Genomic DNA, 16,456 nt, shown 5'->3' on the forward strand with positions numbered 1-16,456 from the left:
TGCTTTATACCGGGCAAATGCGAACATTTTGCCTTATACAGGGCAAATGCGAACATTTAAACATCTAATTATCATTTTGCCGAGTTATTCAACATTCAATAGATTTCCGCAAAAGGATTTAATTGTTTCGTCATGTGCAATCAGGTCATGTGAATTCTTAATGGGACTGTTATGCGGGCACTTGCAATATGGGACGCAAATGACTTGGTATTTTTTCACTTATGGATAAACAAAATTGCAATTTTTATTATGATTTATAGAAGTACGTTAAGCCCCAAACGCAACGCAATACAACGTAACGGTGACGGAAACGGAAAATTTGACAGTTAGCCTATATATTTTCTGTCAAATTTGCCGTTTCGTTATATTGCATTTGGGGCTTTAGAAATTGGGTTAACTCAAAAGTGATGAAAAGTCAAATGGGACTCAACCGTCTACGACGAATTAAGTACTCTCCATTTAATTCCACCAATTATTTTCGATATCTTTGCAGATACGTATTTCGACCACAACTGTGTGGTCGTCTTCAGTGTCTTGTACTTGACTCGACTTACCCAGAATCTGATAGGACGCCCCCACAGAAAAATGGTGATTCTCGCTTTGTTTTCGCTCATTTCGTGTTGGTTGCTGCACAGCTGTGTAGAACAAGTTGGAATGCATCATCAGAGCCAGTGCTCCCGACATTTGGAGCTTTCTAAAAGAAATTTATCATGGGGTATAGCCACCCGAATCAGTTCTCTATCATGACAGCTTGCGAAAAAAGTCTCTCGCGGTATGCTACATATCGTATATGTATGCAAAGATGATAAGTGAGAGACTTGTTCTTTCTCTTTAGGATTCAATCCATAATAACCATTGATGGAATTGAGTTAAAATTTTGTTATGCATTGCTGATCGGGTATGCGACCGTGTTTCGATAGTGCCGTTCCTCTGCACGCCAGATCTCCTAATAGCGCCTTCGAGTGCAATGTTGAACAATAAATTCGAAAGTGCATCACCCTACTTCAATCCGTCTAAGGTCACAAACGAGGTTGACACTTCGTCTGCAAGCCGAGTACTTGATGTCGGTCCGAGCCGTTCGAGCGTTGCACGTATCAGCCTACTCAGTTTCACCGGAAAACCATGTTCAGACATTATCTGCCGCAGCTCATTTCTTGTCATTGAATCGAACGCTGTTTTGAAATCAATGAACTGGTGGTGAGTCTGCAAGTTGTACTCTCGGAATTCATTAAGGATCATCCTGCGGGCTAAACATCTGATCCGTCGTTGATCGACCCTCACGAAATCCTGCCTGGTATTCGCCGACGAAGGATTCCTCCAGCGGTCTCAGTCTGTTAAACGGGATACGCAAAAGATTTTTGTACGCCGAGTTCAGAAGGGTTTAGTTATGAATCCTGTACACCTCCGGTGGTGCAAAGGGCCGACTTGAAAGATCTCCATCCTGAGCGTTGCCCAGCTATCGTTTTAATCTGTTGCCAGGTTAGATTTCGGTCGACTTCTTTTATTTCTTTATTGAGGCATCGCCGTACAGTGGGACCAATCCCAAAAAAGACGGTCATAAATGTTAGAAGTGAATAAAATGGTCTAGCAGGCCACATATTGTGATTTTTCGTTGAATAGATGGTTCCTCTTCTCGGCATCAACGATCCGTAAGCTAAAGTCCAACTATCGCAGCGAGAGGTGGGGCACCAGTCGTCGCAAGCACGCTATAGTTCTCTAAGACAACGTGCTTGCACCAAGTGGTGTCCATCAAATATCAATGGCTGGCGCCGCCAATGTAGAGTTCTCTTTCTATGAGCATTTCCACAGGTATTTAATTACCGATTTCAGCCGCCTCACCGCAGTGCTAAGGAAAAATTTATTTTATTGTTAGAAATAGTAAACATATGGAATAGGTTTTGTTTCGTCCTTAACCGAAGTAAAGCTGTAGAGGCGCAATTACTTGATATTCCGGATCATGTGAAAAACTCACGATATTTTTACAGAGTAAGTTTGGAAAATTAGAAGTAAGGGATAAAATAAAATCCTCTCCTGAAATTATCCATTGCGACTAGACATAACATGACTTGATAGTTTATCAATACAATAATAATTTTATACATAATAAAAACCGAGTACTTTCTGCGCCATCAAAAATAATTTAGCGTGGCTTTATTAGTTTTATGGCTACGCTTTGTAATGGTGCCAAATATAATAAGTTTGGGCGATGTATACGTTGTGGCCAACATAGTGAAGCAGTAAGATAAATGTTACAACATTTAACAGAATTAAAAATCGACAACATGCTCAACTTGTATTGACTGTAAGGGGTCGTTCAAAAATGATGTCACAGGTTTTAGGGGGGGAGGGGGTCTAAGATTTTGTGACAGTACATGTACTAGGTATACAAAAATGCGTGACAGAGGGGGGAGGGGGGGTCTAGAAATCCCAAAAAGTAGTGGACGTCATATTTGAATCACCCCTAAAGGTAAGATCCGCCCGAATAAAATGACTCAAAACTATGTTTAGATCATCGTCAAGTATTCTACTAACAACCCATGACTCAAGTTATCAATTTAAATCATTTTGAAAAAATGGTTTTTGACCGTCTTTTTGAAGATTGGTCCTTCTGTGCGCCGCCAACGCAGGCTGCCCGACATAAAAACTCAATCTCACTAAGTGATGGCGTTGGCATACACTACATAAACAATGTAGTGCTGCCACCTAGGAGCGAGCCTGGAGCGATTCGGAATGAACAATAGCGCTAAAAGGTGAAACACGGCAAATTTTAACTATATTTATCAGCACACTAGCACCGCGCAAAGGGAGCATAACGTCATACTTCAAAATGACCAGTACAAATTTTTACACAAGCACGCGAATGAAGATGAACGTCTGTTCTCTGTGCTCATAGGGCCACATGGGATTAAAAATGGATTTAGATTTTTTTTTCACTGCGCCATGGTTTTTAGAATTGTTATAAGAAACAGCGCGCCATTTATTGAGAAAATTGACTATTTTCATCGGTGTTCCGTTGGTTCCGGATCTTCCGGAGGACTAGCAGAAGATTCATTGGACTTAAAAAATGTCCTCAATGAGAGTCTTATATATATTAATTATATATTTAACCCCCTTATTATTTTCTCGCAAAATCACGTTGATATCATTTTAATTTGCTTCAATTTAACAGATTTTTAAGAAGGTATTATGATTCCAGTTGAAAATCGAATTTCGAAGTCGCAAAATCCGATTTTATTCGCGTTCAACTTATAGCGCATCATTGCGCAACTGATGAATATTATTGTACTTCCAGTTGAAAACCGAAGTGAGCCCTCGCGACAATCGAGTTTTCTCCCGTTTCCTTTTGTCGCAACTACATCGCGACTAGTGCGCATCATGGCGCACGGCGGTGGCATAGACGCGCACTAGTCGCGTTGCAGTTGCGACATCAGGAAATAAGGAAAAACTCTATCGTCGCGAGAGCTCACTTCGGTTTTCAACTGGAAGCACAATATTATTCGCAACCAGATGCGCTATACAGCGCACCAGATGCGCAGTGATGAAACTTGCGACTAATAGAAGAAAAATTGATTGTCGTGAGTTCAAAAATTCGGTTTTGAGCTGCACATATAATAAATGAAAGCTTTCTCAAGGCGAGAAATTTAATTGCCATCGCAATTTATGTCATCTTTTCCAACCTGTGGTCAACTGTGCATTCGGTGGCGTAGCTGAACTTGCATGCAAGAAAATCTGCGGAAACTCACTCACACACATTCACTTCTCGCGTGTTCTCACAGCCACAGGTTCTCACTTTCTCGTGATTTGCTTTGCGCTGACGTTTCGCTCTGTCATCATCTTATCAGTCTTCCTCCGTACTCCGCACAGTTAGCAGCGTGTTCATGTTGTGAAGTTTTGTTTTCAATCAGATCAATTTCAATCTTTTTCTTCGAAAAATGAGGTGATTTTGTTAGTAATTTGCGACTTTCCGGATCGTTGCAAGGCGGATCGATGGTGACCCGCTGGTGCAGCACTGCGGGATTAACCCGACAATTTTTGACGCGATGTGGTAGCACTTTTTCCCTGACTCACAAGGATATTAGTTTGCGTCAGGATCTTCGTTGTCTACCAGCCGGTCCTGCCAGATGGGACTGGCGGCGGTGGTTGTTGCAACGGATATGCCACAATCCGAAGGCCAGTGGACGGTTTCGACGGAAATCAAGTTTGATTAAGGTGCTCGAAGGCGGGGACAAAGGGCACACGACCGACTGTAAGATTATGTAACTGTGTGTTAATTGAGCGTTCGTGTGTTTGTGTTTCTCGTTTCAGGTCTTTGGACTCGGCAACAAAACCTACGAGCATTACAACAAGGTCGGAATCTACGTGGACAAGCGACTGGAGGAACTGGGCGCTAATCGCGTGTTCGAGCTGGGACTCGGAGACGATGATGCAAAGTAAGATTGTTCAGCTACGATTCATTAAGGATTTGCGTTCTGATTGCATCATTTTAACTTACAGCATTGAAGATGACTTCATCACCTGGAAGGACAAGTTTTGGCCAGCTGTTTGCGACCACTTCGGAATTGAGAGCTCCGGTGAAGAGGTGTTGATGCGGCAGTACCGCTTGTTGGAACAGCCAGAGACTCCAGCGGAACGGTTGTACACCGGCGAAGTGGCTCGCCTGCATTCGCTGCAAACACAACGACCACCGTTCGATGCGAAAAATCCTTTCCTGGCCCCGATCAAGATCAACCGAGAGCTGCATAAAGCTGGCGGGCGTTCTTGCATGCACATTGAGTTCGACATCGAAGGTTCCAAGATGCGCTATGAAGCCGGTGACCACTTGGCCATGTATCCGGTCAACGATACGGATCTGGTGCTAAGGCTAGGAAAGCTTTGCAATGCGGAGCTGGACACGATCTTCTCGTTGATCAACACCGATACGGACAGCAGCAAGAAGCATCCGTTCCCTTGTCCGACGACTTACAGGACCGCGTTGACACACTATCTGGAAATTACTGCTTTGCCAAGAACGCACATCCTCAAAGAATTAGCCGAATATTGCAGCGAAGAAAAGGATAAGGAGTTCCTGCGGTTCATGTGCTCGACGAATCCGGATGGTAAGGCTAAGTATCAGGAGTGGATCCAGGACAGCAGTCGTAATATCGTTCACGTGCTGGAGGACTTACCCTCGTGTCGGCCACCGCTGGACCACATCTGTGAATTGCTGCCGCGTCTGCAGCCCCGGTTCTACTCGATTTCCTCATCGTCAAAGTTGCACCCGACCACGGTCCACGTGACGGCCGTGTTGGTTAAATATGAAACGAAAACCGGTCGCATCAACCACGGTGTCGCCACGACATTCCTATCGCAGAAGCACCCACTGGACGGCGAGCCATTGCCGCGGGTGCCGATCTTCATCCGCAAGAGCCAGTTCCGGTTGCCGGCCAAGACTGACACGCCGGTCATTATGGTTGGGCCCGGCACGGGTCTGGCGCCGTTCCGTGGATTCATCCAGGAGCGGGATTTCACCAAGAAGGAAGGAAAGGAAGTTGGGCAAACGATAATGTACTTTGGTTGCCGGAAACGGTCCGAGGATTACATCTACGAGGAGGTGTGACCCGTTGCTTTACATTTTTGAATGTCTAGTGATAACGATGATACCCGTATCTTACAGGAATTGGAGGACTACGTTCAACGCGGCGTAATTAAACTGCGGATAGCATTCTCCCGGGATCAAGCGCAAAAGGTTTACGTTACGCACCTGCTGGAAGAGGACATGGATCTGCTGTGGAATGTGATAGGCGAGAACAAGGGTCATTTCTACATTTGCGGGTGAGTTCCTTCACATTTTGCCATTTAATTGCCGTACATCGATTCTGTGAATTTTGTTTTACATTAATTTATTCTACAACAAACAGTGATGCCAAGAATATGGCCACCGACGTGCGGAACATTCTGCTCAAGGTGCTGCAAACCAAGGGCAACATGAGCGAGAGTGAGGCCACTCAGTACATCAAGAAGATGGAAGCCCAGAAGCGATACTCGGCCGACGTGTGGAGTTAATCCTGTTCTACCCCCTTCCTACAACCACCTGCCGCCTTCTCCTCCCTCCCTTCCCATTTATTTTTGCTTCCATTTATTTTTCTTCCCAATAGTGAAAAAAACTCAGGTTAAAGGCTTCGCACCCACACCCAAATCTACGGCACCGGTTCTGTCCTGTCCTTGATAGTGATGTCCCCCCCGACGTGGTACAAACAGTGCTACTTGTTATTTTAGCTATTTTATTTATGGCATTCCTGTCATGTTGTCGTGTTTTCTTTATTCTTCAATTTTTTTTAAATTTAATTTTTTTTTAAATTCGATGGCTAGAGACTCACTCACATAGCACCGCTACTACCACCACAGTAGAAGAATTGCGTGGGACTTTTAGAGGTTTCCTTACACATTTTCGTTAAACTAATTTCTTTTCGATCGACAGTGATAAAGTTTAACACAATTTGTAATTGTAGGTTAGTTATTTCTAATTATTTTTTTTGTATGTTTGTGAAGGACTAAACGTGATCCCGCTTAAGCAATCATGTTGAATGTTTAGGCGATAAAGATTTAAGCCAGCAATCACAAACACAGACAAAGAGAAACGAACAAAACAAAATGGTGTTAGAGAGTATGTACTAACATAGCGTGAGAGAGGGTCAATCAAATGAAAAAAGTGCTCTAGGTAAGACAAAACAATATAGTTATTAGCTTAAACGAATGTCGAGCGGATGTGAATGATGCAATATACTTTTTTGGAGATATGTATCCATGTATTGTTAAATAGTGAAAAGAAATGGTCTTTCTTTCAATTAGATGGTCGTAGATGACAGTCCCAAATTTCAAGAGCGGATCTTGGGGGGTCTCCAGCAGTTACACTCACTCTTGTGAACCACTCCGATTTAAATAAATTTGCATCAACTAACACACGATTGTTTTGTAAATGAATGCTAACCAACCTACATGGGAATAAAGTCTGCCTGATATCCATGTTGATATTTAATCAGTTTCATCTGTCAAACTGATTAAATATCAACATGGATATCAGGCAGACTTTATTCCCATGTAGGTTGGTTAGCATTCATTTACAAAACAATCGTGTGTTAGTTGATGCAAATTTAAAGATGTCAAAGAGTGGACTACGGGCTTACATTACAGCGGTAGAGAAAAGCCCTTTTAGTTTTTCCGTATTACTAATGTAAAATCATATTTATTTTACAATGAACGAACTATAAACCATAAACTCCCGCAAATATAAATCTAATTCTTCCGAAAGCTTCAGACAGTCGCGCAGTTTTTGTATCGTATCGGCGCGTTGAAAATCCACCGCGCCAAAAACCAGCTTGATACGGGTAGTCACCGCACTCAGTTGGTACACTATCCGGTGGCCTTCCTGGATATAATATTCGAGAGGTTTTTGCTTTACTCCTCCGTTAATTAGAGCACACTTGCTGGTCGTGGACCAGTCCAATTTCTGGGCGGTTTGCTGAAGGTCTTGGTAGCTGCGGAGCAGCTTGTAGAACTCGTTGGTCGTTTCGTGTCTGCAGGTGACAGGAATCGTGTTCAGGGTAAACATTAACATATTTCTCGGAAATCTTTCATAAAAATATAAATATTTGATTACTTACATCAGCTCACCGGTGGCGATCAATCGGTTGTTGATCTCGTGGAGGCACTCGGTTTGGGTTTGCTCAATTTGCCGTTCCGAGTAGCAAGAGCTCGTTGCTGAGTAGTTGACCCTACGGATTAGTTCGTAGCGCGAAGCTTTGGCCAGCGTTTTGTCCACGTTGGATCGCTCGGTGCTGGTGAGGGCGCGCAGTTGGCGGTAGGTTTGCGCCAACAGTTGACAAAAGGTGACGAGCTTTTCTTGGGATTCCTTCTGCGTTTCGCTCGGTGAAGATATCACTGACATGTTTGAATTTCAGCACAATTTTGATAACATCTAATAATTATTACTAGTTCTCACTCGTAATTTGGACAACAAAACTATAGCTTATCCTTTTAAACAGAATTAAATTAGACACTACTAGACTGACTAGACTACGGAACAACGGTAACGTGCGTGCACGAGGAAAACCATATGATTTTCGTTTTTGTTTTGATTCCGAATATCCGCATCACACCGCAAACACATAATTCAGGCGCGGTAGCACTTATACGCTCAATCGAATCTACTCAAAATTAAGTCAGAATAACTTACTTCTCGCGGAACATTCGAAAATGATCTACTCTGCTAAAAAATAGGGTAAAGTGCCAAATAGTGAACCCCCAACCAATAGTGGACCCTCCAGTCATTTTTGCATTATTACAGCACAATTGAAACATTTTGCTATGAAATTCCATCGGAAGAGCTTACCTTACAATCAAAAGATATTTTAGTTACTAGATAAAGATTGTGGCTGTCGTCGCTGTCCGGAACATCTTTTGCTGGCGAGGATAGGGGAGCTAAATGTCAAAGAAGGAAAATCCATACGATTTGACAGGTATGTACCACACATGTTTCGGACAGCAGAACAAAGGGAACCGAAGCGACAATCTTTATCTAGTAACTAAAATATCTTTTTACAGTCCTGATTTGATTACAGTAAAGAGGCTGCACTCATAACAAAGAGACGAAGTGTCAAAATTGGAACAGCGCATTTGCTGTCAAATCAGTTGTTCCAATCGAGCACAAGGTTGTTAAAGGTAGGAGTATTGCGTCTCTTTGTTTTTCCAGGCTCGTTAGATTACAGTATCCCCCCGCTTATCCGGATCTCGCTAATCCGACGACTCGTTAAGCCCCAAACGCAATACCCAAGTAACCGTAAGCATTAAAATAAGCAGTACGTGCGACTATAACGCTATCACAGGGCTAACCATGGGGCACGACACTTCTGCTTTTTTGAAAAAAATTACCAAAAAACCCTATCAAATTAAACCCTTTTTGAATATCCTATCAAATAAGTGTGTACTTTCTTCGTCTGTCCTTTAATATCTGTTTCTAACCCTTTATATTTTTGGATATTCGCGAAGTCGAAGCAAATTCTGCTCTTCCCTCCTATGGGAAATCCCATTGCTATCTGTCAGAGTTTGAGTGAAACATGGCCGCCATCTCCTCCTATCTGTTGCTCTACTGTAAAAACCCATAAAGAACTGTCATTGTTTGTGTGAAGAATTTTGCTTCGACTTCGCGAATTCCTTTCAAGCATATGTCAAAATTTGGCAAGTCAACTCAGATGTGACAAGGGAAAACGATGTGATGAAAAGGATATAAAAGGAATACACAAAAATAAACAAGATTTTTTTTTTTATTTTGAGAAATGGTAAATGGACACCTGATGATGTTCTCAGGTGGTGTGGGGATGGGAGTCATTGTGGTTCTCATCCAACCCACTAAAACCAAACCCATTCACCTGGGACCATTCACCAATCCGTATCTCCCGTCCCGCAATTGAACAATACGGTAATAATACAAAAGGCATGTAAAACACACAACATCGACTTCCAGGTGGCGACTTCTCTACCCGTTGATCGCAAATCCGTGGTGGTGACCAAATGGTCTCACGGTGGGGAAGAGCACCCCGCCAACAACCACCGCGGATGAATCGCAAGGGCCTTTATATTTGCATATCCTCATGCCGGCACATCCTATTAGACAGGTTGCCCGGTGTCGCTCAAGTTTGAGTCGCGAGCAAACAGGATTCTTTCGCCAACCAACAACACAGGAACCGGGACAGGAACACCTGATATCAGATCATTCTTCCATGTCTTGCATGCTACAAACTAGGTATTTCGTTTCTGTTCCGCGGTTGCACCAACTGATACAGCAATTATCAGAAGTGAGAACATTGATGCCCAGCGATGCCAGATTGCTTCAACACCAATTCCGTAGAATCGCTCAAAAATTGTGGATGGCCTTATTTCGGCGCTCCTCTACAATCCTAGTATACACAATATTACACGACTGATCTCTAACTTTTCTCAATGCATAGAAATAAGATAACAACGAAACCACTAACCGTCAAAATTTATAGTTACTGGTTTTGTTATATCCTAAATTTCATGAAAAACTAAAAATAAATAGGGCATAGTGCCATATACACACACTTCCACACTCGCCGTAATGGCAGTTGCTATACATCTTTTTGATAGTAACTGTTTCCAACGCTGACACTACCGTTTCACATTTTGAGTATTGATCTCTAATAGAAATTTCAACATAATTAATATTATGGACTTTCTTTTTATTCAAAACATTTCAAATTATTGAGCTGTAGCGATGGCGATGCTATAGTTGTGGTAATGTTGGCTCCCCAATAATTTTGAGGAAATATATTGGCGTCAGCAGTAAGATCTATAAGGTCAGAACTAATCCAGTACATAAGTAAAACACAACCCTATTTTTACACTGAAATTAAGATTGCAAACGAAAAAAACACTCAAAATATCGAGATTACAATCCATCCATTACCAAACTTCTATTTAATCCAGAAGTACCTCCAGAAATTCCTCGAAAAAAAATCTTGAACTAATCATCTTGGTGTTATTTCATAAATTTATCCAGAAATTCTTTGGAAAGTCTTCTAGACATTTTTCTATAAATTCTATGGGAAAAACCTCCAGGAATTAATTTGTTAAGTCATCCAGAACATTATCCAGGCACACCTTCATTTTTTTTTGAATTCCTTCAGAATTTCTCTAGATATTCCATCAAAAACTATTCCAGGAATTCAAAATTCCAGCAGGACATCCTTTGAAAAATCCTTCGCAAATGAATTCAGAAACTTCTTCGAAACCTCCTAAAGTTCTTTCAGAATTTCAGAACTTTCCACAAATTCCTTCGGCAATTTCTATAGGACAACCTTAGTAAGTTCCGTAAAGAATTCTTCCGGAAATTTGATCAGAAATTCTTATGAGGATTTTTAAGGGAATTCCTCCAAAAAATCCTTTAGAAATATTTTCAGGATTTTTTACAGGAATTAATTCAGAAATTATTTTATTGGAACTTCCTGTAGAAAATTCTAGGACGAAGCTCTAGGAGTATCCGAACGAATTGCAAAAGGAATTTCCAAAGTTTTGTTAAGGAATGTTCGTTATTCAAAAGTCTTAAGAAGAATTTTCAGAGGATTTCCCGTAGAAACTTTCGAAGAGACTACTGGAGAAATTTACAAGGACTTTTCCGAAGGTATTCCTGGAAGAATGTGCAATGGAATTACTGGCGGATTTCTTTGAAAATCATTTGGAACTCCTCGAGGAGCACCCGAAAGTGTTTTTGGAGGAATTTACAAATGAATTATTGAAGGATTTTTCGAAGGAGAACTTGAGTGGATTTTTAACAAGTATTCGTAAAATAATTTCTGAGAGAATTGCTAAGGAATTTCCGAAGGATTTTTTAAAAGAATTCCTTAAGGAACTTCCGGATTAATCCCTGAAGAATTTTTTCGAAGGAATTTACATTGAAATGTCAAATGGAATGTCCTAAAAAAACCCTAGACTTCCCAGGGAATTATTTTAAGATTGTCTCTAGAATTTATGAAAATTGGCGAAATGTATATGTAATAAAATGTTTGAGCTGTGTTATGAATTGAGCAGTCAAGAATCCAGACGACTGGGTTTTCTTAAGCGTTGAAATTAATTACGGGTATGGCATCCTTCGTTTACACCTGATGGAGGGTGAACGCTAAATTCCACAAAGATTGCACACTAGGGTGGTTCAAAAAATCGATTTTGCTCCACAGTGCTCATCTGATTCTTTACCATGTTCTGAGTGTTCTCTGAAAATTTGAGACCATTTTGATTAAAACTGTTTTAGCACAAGCCGTTTCAAGTTTGCATGCAAATTAGTATGGGGAAGTTTATTTTTTCATTATACTGGTAATGACGCTTCCCCATCAAGCACATGTTAAAAGAAAACATACATAGCTAAAAGGAATACTCAACAGTTTTCACTCAGTGAAAACCGCATCTCAATTAATCGTTCCAATAATTAGTAATCGAATTTAATCTACCTATACCGTGGTTTTCTGGAGCTAATTGCATAACTCATCAACAGGCAACATTGCTGCTCGTTGCGCGAAAGATAGCACACACAAATTCAGGCTACTATGTTGCACTGCATATTTCAGTGATGCCCTCAAAGAAGTTTAACGATCATGACTGAAGATTCGCAACCTGTCTTAAAATCGATTACTAATTATTGGGACGATTAATCAACATGCGGTTTTCGTTGGGTGAAAGCTGTCGAGTATTCCTTTTAGCTATGTAGGTTTTCTTTAACCTGCGCTTAAGTGGGAAACTTCATTAACAGTTTAATGAAAAAATAAATTTCCCCATACTAATTTGCATGCAAACTTGAAACGGCTTGTGCTAAATCAGTTTTGATCCAAATGAGCTTAAATTTTCAGAGGACACTCAGAACATAGTAAAGAATCAGATGAGCACTGTGGAGCAAAATCGATGTTTTGAACCACCCTATTGCACACACGGTGCGGTTGTGCTTCAGGATTGGAGAACAATAATAAGAGTGTTATTCAAGAATTTAAATAGGATGTTAGACTTCACTGTATGAATTGGTTATTTGCAACATGGTTCATGGATCATACACAAGAATTATTTTCAATGTGATTCTTTACTGGACTTTAGGCAGTGTTAATCTCGGTCAAGGGTCGACCAGAAATAAAATTTCAAGATTGCTTTCATAATGGAAAGGGGAGGGAGGGAAGAGTATCAGCATGAAAAATGAACTCTTTTCAACGCTGATACTCTTCCCTTTCTCTTCAAATGGAAGCTTGCCAGAAGTTCGTTATCTCCCATTGACCTTTCGGAGACCAATAGGACATAACTTTCAATAAATATTTGTAACGGTCTTTTCCTCTTAATAGAAACCCATATATCAGGAACATACACATATTGTTCACTCAACTTAAATTAAATTTGAAACCACACCAATTGATACTAAAAGTGTGCTAGTAAAAAAATCCGTAGATTTCCGCAGAAATTTTCAAATTCCCGTAGTTTTTATCTACGGATCCGTAGATCCGTAGAAAGCATTCAAATCCGTAGATCTACGGAAATTTCCGTAGATCTGGCATCGCTGTTGATGCCTGTGATGCAGTCTGACAAAAATCTGAAGAGGCTATTGAATAGAAGAATATCAAAACAAAGTTGAGGATTATTTCCTTTTTGTTCGTCATTATGACAGCATCTTGACAGTATGTCACACGGAAAAATCCTAAAATATCCGTTTCTGTCAGATTATAGTAACCTATGGAATTAAGGTCACTCCTGACGGAATCCAATTTTCAAAGTACTCGCGTTTTCAAGGGCACACCATTCGATACGAAAGCAACGCACAACTGTCATTTTTATTTTTCAGCTTTGCTGCGTCGCAGCATGCGTGAAGAAATAAAAATGACAGTTGTGCGTTGCTTCCGTATCGAATGGTGTGCCCTTGAAAACGCGAGTACTTTGAAAATTGATTCCGTCAGAGTGACCTAATAAATGAAATAAATTAGTTTGTTCCTACACTAGCTACGAAATAGACGTGCTTTTATTAGGCAGCAACTCATTAGCTTATGGGCCACAGAGTTTCCATAGCAACAATATAACAAGTGCAAAAAATTTCAAGTCAAATGGCGCAGAACGGAAGCGAAAATGGAATCGGTAGCAGCAGCGTAATTCAAGCCGGAAGTAATGGACGAAGCGTATCACTGCCGATGATAGAGCGATTGCGTGGGCGCGAGAATTATACTTCGTGGGCGTTTGCAACCAAGATGATCCTGATACGTGAAGGTACTTGGGACGCTGTAGAACGCGAAGGGGCGGATTTAGCCGATGGCCATTCGCTGAAAGCTCTTGCAACGATCTGCCTAAGTATAGAACCTGTCAATTATAGTCTGGTTCAGAGTGCTAAAACTGCAAAAGAAGCTTGGACGAAATTAAAAAATGCTTTCCAGGACGACGGAATGACCAGGCGAATAGGATTGTTGCGAAAACTCACCAGCATACGTCTTTCCGAATGTTCCTCTGTCGAGGAATACGTGAGTGAGCTGATGTCAACGAGTCACAAGTTGTCGGAAGTTGGCTTTCAAGTCGATGACACATGGCTTGCAAGTCTTTTGCTGATGGGTCTACCTGAAATGTACGAGCCCATGATCATGGGTATGGAAGCATCCGGAACGCGTATGACGGCAGATGCTGTCAAAGCCAAAATTCTACGAGATGTGAAGATGAGCAGTACTCCACGTTCAGTTGGCATATTATAGTCAGCAGAAGAAGAAGAATATAAAGAAAAAGGACACAGTTAACGTCAAGTGTTTCAAATGTGGGCGTCTGGGGCATTTTGCTTCGGAGTGTCAGAAGAGTGAGAGGAAAAAAGGAAAAGAAGACCGATCAGCATGCAGCGTTCAGCATTCACAGCGTTCCACAGACGTCTAGCAATCTCAACCATGATTTGATATTCGATTCTGGAGCTACCTCGCACCTGTGCCGCAGTGGGGTTGTACTCGATAATGCAAACGAAGTTTGGCAGCACATCAACGTTGCGAATAATGCCGAAGCATCGGTGGTCGCCACTGGAATCGTGGAACTAAACGCAGAAGTTGAAGGTAATTCGTGCAAAGTAACCGTCTCTGATGTGTTATGTGTTCCAGAACTAGCGCACAATCTGCTGTCCGTGAGCAAAATCTGCAGTTATGGGTTTCATGTTATGTTCCTTAAGAACACATGCGAGGTTCGGAAACAATCTGGCGAAGTGGTAGCTGTCCGCAAAGAAACTACTGGTTTATACAAGTTAGCATTATTGAACCAGCAGTCATCCTGCGCAGCGAAGAAGAACGATGATTTGATCCTGTGGCATCGTCGGATGGGTCATCTGAACCAACACAGTTTGAAGCAATTGCGCACGATGGCAACAGGCATCAATTTCAACGATGTGAAGATTCCTGTGTGTGCCGTGTGCCTCCAGGGAAAACACCATCGTCAGCCTTTCAAGAGGAAGGGATCACGAGCAAGTGGATTGTTGGAACTGATACATTCCGACCTGTGTGGACCGATGGAAAATGCTTCAATTGGTGGAAGTAGATTCTTTCTTACTTTCATCGATGACTTCAGCAGGAAAGTGTTCATTTATTTTCTGAAGTCAAAAACCAAAGTACTAGAATGTTTCAAGGATTTCAAGGCGTACACTGAAAATCAAAGTGGTAGGAGCATCAAGAGGCTTAGAACTGACAATGGTCGAGAATATGTCAACCATGAAATGGAAAAGTTTCTGCGCGATTCTGGAATTCACCACGAAAAAACCGTAACACAACCCAGAACAAAACGGGCTTGCTGAGCGAATGAACCGAACTGTGGTGGAAAAGGCGCGGTGTTTACTCTTCGATGGTGGACTGCCAAAGCGATTTTGGGCAGAGGCGGTAGCGACGGCAGCTTTCTTGATAAACCGTTCGCCGACAAAAGGTTTGAATGTCACACCAGAGCAACAGTTCAGTGGAAAGAAGCCGGATTTGTCAGCATTGCGAGTCTTCGTAGCCAAGGTATTCACCCTTATTCTTGTTTACGGACGAATGATACTTTCGAACGAATGCGATTCGTTCGAACCGTTTCTCCATTTGATTTTGCTGGCGTAAACGAGAATGCGCTTCAACTTTCGATCGAAAGCGCGTTCGTACGTAAACAAGAATATGGGTGAATGTGTCATGTTCCTAAGGTCAAACGGCAAAAATGGGATCCGAAATCAGTTCCCGGCATTTTTGTGGGGTATGCAGCACAATCCAAGGCCTTCCGAGTGTATATTCCCAGTACGCAAAGGGTGGAAGTATGTCGCGATGTTGTCTTTATGAGCGAGGCCATTGAAGTTTCCATGCAGCAAGGTGAAACTGAACTAGGCTGTAAAAACGACGCAATTGAAGTTACTGTTGATGCTAATTACGAAAGCAGTAGTGATCAAGTAGTTGCGGATGAAGAACCATCGACACCCAATGCCAGTGGTGATTTTAGAGGATTCTCCGATAGCGAAACTGACTACGACAGTGCCGATGAAACCATCGAAGCATCTCCAGCGGAAACTTCTGCGCTCCCCTTGCAATTTGAGGACCCACAACTTGTGGTACGGCATAGCGAGAGGGAGCGCCGTCCCCCAGGCAAGTATTTGAATTATGATATGACGTGCAGTATCGTTCCCAAAAATAGTTCATGTCCACAGGAAACATTCAAGCGCCAGTCGGCGTGCGAGCCGCAGACGTTCCAGGAGGCAATGGAATGCGAGGATCGTCAGCTGTGGCAAAATGCAATGAAGAAAGAGTTCCATGCATTGGATGCAAACCGGACATGGGAACTGACAAATTTACCAGCAGGTCGTAAAGCGTTGAAGAATAAGTGGGTATACAAAATCAAGACCAAGTCTGATGGATCGGTGGAGAGGTACAAGGCCCGGCTCGTCATCAAAGGTTTCTCTCAAGTGAAA

The 16,456-nt window shown here is 41.9% G+C and overlaps 2 protein-coding genes across 6 annotated transcripts in view; one reads left to right on the forward strand and one right to left on the reverse strand.

The window, feature by feature from the left end:
- LOC134207809 (NADPH--cytochrome P450 reductase) overlaps nucleotides 1–6,809 on the forward strand; it is a 100,236-nt gene extending 93,427 nt beyond the window's left edge. For 4 of the 5 annotated variants that reach the window (XM_062683738.1, XM_062683740.1, XM_062683741.1 and 1 more), the window contains 4 exons: nucleotides 4,306–4,430; nucleotides 4,495–5,590; nucleotides 5,654–5,811; nucleotides 5,898–6,809. In XM_062683738.1, coding sequence (XP_062539722.1) covers nucleotides 4,306–4,430; nucleotides 4,495–5,590; nucleotides 5,654–5,811; nucleotides 5,898–6,042 — 1,524 coding nt within the window. In that variant the 3' untranslated portion in view covers nucleotides 6,043–6,809. Of the gene's footprint in view, nucleotides 1–3,857; nucleotides 4,210–4,305; nucleotides 4,431–4,494; nucleotides 5,591–5,653; nucleotides 5,812–5,897 lie in introns of those variants that run through there. The other variant, XM_062683743.1, reaches the window with a different exon arrangement.
- A 377-nt stretch (nucleotides 6,810–7,186) lies between these two features.
- On the reverse strand, nucleotides 7,187–8,102 carry LOC134216440 (uncharacterized). The gene is made up of 2 exons (XM_062695329.1): nucleotides 7,641–8,102; nucleotides 7,187–7,553 (listed from the first exon to the last, which is right to left on the reverse strand). The coding sequence occupies exons 1-2, from the start codon at nucleotides 7,922–7,924 to the stop codon at nucleotides 7,223–7,225; spliced, it is 615 nt and encodes a 204-aa protein (XP_062551313.1). The 5' UTR covers nucleotides 7,925–8,102; the 3' UTR covers nucleotides 7,187–7,222.
- Nucleotides 8,103–16,456: the final 8,354 nt, after the last annotated feature.

Source organism: Armigeres subalbatus, chromosome 1, assembly GCF_024139115.2.
Source record: "Armigeres subalbatus isolate Guangzhou_Male chromosome 1, GZ_Asu_2, whole genome shotgun sequence".
Lineage (NCBI taxonomy): Eukaryota > Metazoa > Arthropoda > Insecta > Diptera > Culicidae > Armigeres > Armigeres subalbatus.